The sequence below is a fragment of the Sorghum bicolor genome, chromosome 1 (genome assembly GCF_000003195.3).
Source record: "Sorghum bicolor cultivar BTx623 chromosome 1, Sorghum_bicolor_NCBIv3, whole genome shotgun sequence".
Taxonomy (NCBI): domain Eukaryota; kingdom Viridiplantae; phylum Streptophyta; class Magnoliopsida; order Poales; family Poaceae; genus Sorghum; species Sorghum bicolor.
The window spans coordinates 55,412,018-55,416,856 of record NC_012870.2 but is presented as its reverse complement, the minus strand read 5'-3'; the positions used below and the strand labels follow the sequence as shown (position 1 = coordinate 55,416,856).

At 49.8% G+C, this 4,839-nt stretch overlaps 1 protein-coding gene across 1 annotated transcript; it reads left to right on the top strand.

Annotated features, from left to right (window-relative positions):
• Positions 1,555–3,484, top strand: LOC8086285 (WRKY transcription factor 6). The gene is made up of 2 exons (XM_002467379.2): positions 1,555–2,357; positions 2,507–3,484. The coding sequence occupies exons 1-2, from the start codon at positions 1,882–1,884 to the stop codon at positions 3,312–3,314; spliced, it is 1,284 nt and encodes a 427-aa protein (XP_002467424.1). The 5' UTR covers positions 1,555–1,881; the 3' UTR covers positions 3,315–3,484.

Genomic DNA, 4,839 nt, shown 5'->3' with positions numbered 1-4,839 from the left:
AGGCTCCCGAACCAAATCACCGTGGAGCGCGGGATCGGTGAAACGAGAGTGGCCATCTGGAAAGAGGTGGGAAATCGGTGAGAAAAAAACACGCAGGACCCCTACCTGGCGCGCCAACTGTCGGTGTTTTACCCACGGGGGTCACACCAACGAGTAAAACTTGTATGTGTGTTCCCTTTCCTAGATGGGGATGCAAGAAAGACACAAAGATTTATCCTGGTTCGGGCAAGAGAAGGCCCTACGTCCAGCGGAGGGGGGGTGTTTTTATTATCTTGCACCTAAGTGCTTGTACAGGGGCGAATACGAGTCAGTGTTGTGTGGATGGATGAAGTATGAGTGTTCTTCTACGTATGTCTTGTGTCCCCTATCCTTTCCTGTGCCTCCCCTTTTATAGTTCCAAGGGGTGACCTAGGTTACATGGCGCAGGTGATAGAGTAGGGGTCGATAGGGGCATGGTGCGCTGACCTACTCGAGGCTTCCGTAACGGCGTGGCCTCGAGCTGTCTTATTACTCAGTGCTTGGGTGATAATTACGCGTGCCTCTGAATCCAGCTCCTGCGCGCTGTCCTGGATTGGCTTAACCGTGGGCACGCCGGTACGTCGTGGCTGCAGTCGCGTCAGAGTAGTTGAGAGGTGCTGTCTTTCACCGCCTGACTCTTCCTTGGGAAGGAACGTGTCCACTCGAGGGTCCGATGCCGCGCGAAGCCTTGCTGATGTGAGTGCTGACTTTGGGCGTCTCGAGGGGAGTCGTGACAAGACGTTCTGATCGTCTCGCTGCGCCCTGCCATACTCTGGTTCATCTGGTGGACAAGGCTGCCAAAAGGGGCGATTGGATGGGTGCTTGCTCCCTATCACGCTTCCCGTGACTGCTGGGTGAGGTGAGAACGCGGCAGGCGCATTAAATATCCTGGTTCCCGTACCCGCGTCAGGCGGCGGGCGGCGTTTTTGCGCTCGAGGTCTGTCGATTCGTATGAGCCAGTTCCGTATTCCACGGTCGACGCTTAGTCGAGCCTCAGCCGATTCGCACGACCCCTTCTCCGTATTCGAGGCTATGGTCGACATCGTATTTTGGTAATCGCGCGTGCGAATGGGGGGCGTCGAGTCAGGGGCCTCGATTCACATGCGGGTCTTCTCGTTATGCGCATTGGTTTGGGTACCCTTATTGACACCCTCGACAAGAATATTACATGTAGGAAGCAATATTTCGTAAAACTATTTTATGCATCAAAGAAAACGGGATATATATATTGCTGCATGCTACTTTTTTTTGCGGGGAGCTGCATGCTACATTGAGGGCGACGAAATAATTCTCCATCGATGGATGAAACGATCGATGTGGACGGCCGGATATGCAAAAGGAAAAGCTACCCGAGTCCGACGACGGAGATGAACGGTGGATGGTTGAATGAAGAGGAGAAAAGATGGACGAAAAGACGACACCAGCTAGCTATATGGCTGCTGCTACATATCATCACATATTGTATATATGTAGCACGTATATGTCTGTCTGTCATTGGCATGCATGCCATAGCTTGGATCGATGACGATGGTACGTGCTGAACCTGTCTGTGGCACTACAGTGCCGTTGATTTGGACCGTGCAGTCGAGTGCACGCATGCATTTTGCTCTATGCTCCTAGCTAGGGCTGCAGATCATCACTGGCTAGCTCAATCGTACTACAGTGCTCGATAACGCTGGCTCCATTTATATATCTGTGCTGTGTTGCCTCAGCCTGACACGGACACTTTATTTCCATGCAAGTTAGATCGATTCTTGTGAGTAACTCTTTCGCCTCCTTGAATTTCTGTCGGCAACACACAGATCCTGAATTCAGATTTTGATCGACCCACAATATATAATAGATTGTAACATCAGTAGTATCATGTGCGACTTCTTTTGGCTGTCGCCGGCCGATCAAGCAGGCGACCTCTCGGACGTTGTCCGGGCGAGCCTGCAGCCACCGCCGCCGCCGCCTCACCACCACCGACTGCCGCCGCCGGAGGAGGAAGAGGGGTTGCTGCTGCTGCAAGCCCGAGTGAACTTCGATGGCGACGATCACGATGAAGCGCGCTCGCAGCAGCTGGTGCATGGCAATGGCAGCATGAGGCTCATGCTGGGCAGCAACGGCAGTGGCGGCTGCGCTTGTGATCATGCTGCTGCCCTGTGTCCCCAGCACCATCCAGAGGCAGAGCGACTGATTCCTCAGCCGCCCATGTCCGGGCCGCAGCCACAGTTGTGCGCTGCTTCCAGCTTCGTCGTCGAGAGGGACGATGATGATGCTCCCGTTCTGGAGGAGCATGTCCTCGACATGGCGACGGCCCCTCACCCTCATCCTCATACCTCGGCAATCAAGCGAAGGTTCGTTCTTCGTTCTTAGCTAGTTATATATATCATACAGTATATATTTTGTTTACTTTGCATAAACATAATTGCGTTGCATTGCATTACATTACGTATTGATTTGATGCATGCGTTGTGTGCGTGCACGGTACGGTGTCGTCTTATAGGAAGAGCCAGACGAAGAAGGTGGTGTGCATCCCTGCGCCGGTGGCAGCGCCGCCACCGGGGGTGGGCGGGCGGCCGAGCACGAGCGGCGAGGTGGTGCCGTCGGACCTGTGGGCGTGGAGGAAGTACGGGCAGAAGCCGATCAAGGGGTCGCCGTACCCGAGGGGGTACTACCGCTGCAGCAGCTCCAAAGGCTGCTCCGCCCGCAAGCAGGTGGAGCGCAGCCGCACCGACCCTTCCATGCTCGTCATCACCTACACCTCCGACCACAACCACCCATGGCCGACGCAGCGCAACGCGCTCGCTGGCTCGACCAGGCCGGCCTTCTCCTCCTCGTCGGCGGCCAGGAGTCATCACCATCACCACCATCACCATCACTCCGCGGCTGCCGTTCCGGATACGACACTGGCCCACCGTCACGCCAGCAACGTCGCCGTCGCCGACAATGCGACGCCAGGGTGGTCCATCATTAGCGCCAGTGTTCATCACCAGCTGCTCAAGCAGGAGGTGGTCGACGTGGATAACCACCCCATCAGCAAGCAGCCGGCGCAGGACGCTGCAGCTGACCGTGACTGCTTGGACATGTTTGCTGATATGGACGGCGCCCTCGACGTCCTGTGCGCCTCCAACTTCCACCCAAAAAAGCAGCAACAGCAGGTCACTGCTGCTCAGCACTTGGAGAAGCTGCCGGAGGAAGAAGACGAGCACTTGCTGCTGGGTCCGGATCCTTTCAGCTTCAGCTTCTTGGACTGGGTTGGCGCTTCATTTGGAGTTGGAGAGACAGCAGCAGATAACGGTGATCACAGTTAGCCGGCCTAATAATCCATCATCACTACTACTATTAATCTAGCTATAACTGATCTACATCCAGCCATCCAGCTAGTCTCTCTTTAATTTCGTAATCAAATTAAGCGCGCCAACAGATCTATGTTGATATTATATTGTTATAAAGTTTTTAACTAGCTAGTCTCTTTTGAGTATATTCAAGTAGATAGTATTTCACTCTATGAGCAATCTTTATTTTCTGTTGAGATTGTGCCTTTTCATTTTATTTTAACTGAAAGGATCAATGATATGTTACCAAGAGGAAAGAAGGCCCTGTTGTCAGGTGTTCTACTAACTTCGTGGGCGATTATTGTTAAATATACATGCAAAACCAAATTAGGAAAAGGCCCCTGTTAGATTGAATAATGTTCACTTCTGAATCTGGAATTCTGGATGTGTCACTTCCTGCTTCCCCAGTCTGCCGTGCTAATGATTGATGCCAAAGATAAATCCAAAGGTACTGTTTAACCCCCAAAAAGATTAAAAAGGAAAAAAGAAAAATAAAAGTGGAGCAGGATGAAAGGAGAACCTGAGGACAGAATGCTGGGATAAAAAGCTCAAACGACAGCAAGAATCTTCTTACCACAGTGCAAATATGCAATCGCTGTTGCTCGTAGTTGCTGATGAGACTGGACGATGAAAGAAAAACGAATTCTTTAATTTTTATAGTGCATTTCTCACCGTGAGTTTGGTTGGACTATTGGAGGGACGACAGCAGATGGGCGGTCGATCCCATTTCTACGGGAGTTTGGTTTGGAGACAAGTTAAAATATAATTATCTTGCTAAAAGTATTCGGTTAATATACAAGGTGATTATATTTTTAAAAATGAGTTGGAGGTTCTATTTCACTAATTAGGACAATCATCGAGTACGCGCACAACTAATAATTGGTGGAGGTGGCGTAGATGAGCAACAAACCGGAAGACGTGAAGAGAAAGAAGAGGAAGTGTGTTTGTAAGGATTGAATGGTTCCGAGTAGAGATATGAATTGGAACTCTAAAATTTTAACTCGCAAGAAATCTTCACCTATGCAAAGCTATCACCAAAGATTCACACTAATATCAAATATTTAGGGCCATCACACTAAATGTACTTAGCAAAAACCACATTAAGATATTGTCTTTGGTTGTAGAATTATGTCTTTGGTTGTAGAATTAATCCATATAGCTAAGCACACTCTATCATACAATTCTAGTTGTCACACACAAAGGTTCTTACACACAAACTAGCACTAACTCCTAAACTAGAAAAGGTAACTAATGCAAGATATAAAGAAGGCAAAGACAACAGATTTATTTCGTGCTATCGGTTGCTAACACAAAACTCATAGTTCACGTTAGAGCTCCACAGAGACTAAATACCAAGTGCGATCAAAGAAAAATGGAGTCACATCGTGTACTATGCCACCCCACCTTTTCGATCTTGGTGTTGGGCCACTCCTAACCAAAGATAGTGTCGTGAGCCATTTTTTTGAGACCGAATTACACATGTAGATGCTCATATACACAA

What these genes read in the sequence shown, in the direction of transcription:
- LOC8086285 (XM_002467379.2), top strand. Translation starts at nt 1,882, where the DNA reads ATGTGCGACTTCTTTTGGCTGTCGCCGGCCGATCAAGCAGGCGACCTC. An exon ending in ACCTCGGCAATCAAGCGAAG is followed by an intron (nt 2,358 to 2,506) that starts GTTCGTTCTTCG and finishes GTCGTCTTATAG; the next exon opens with GAAGAGCCAGACGAAGAAGG.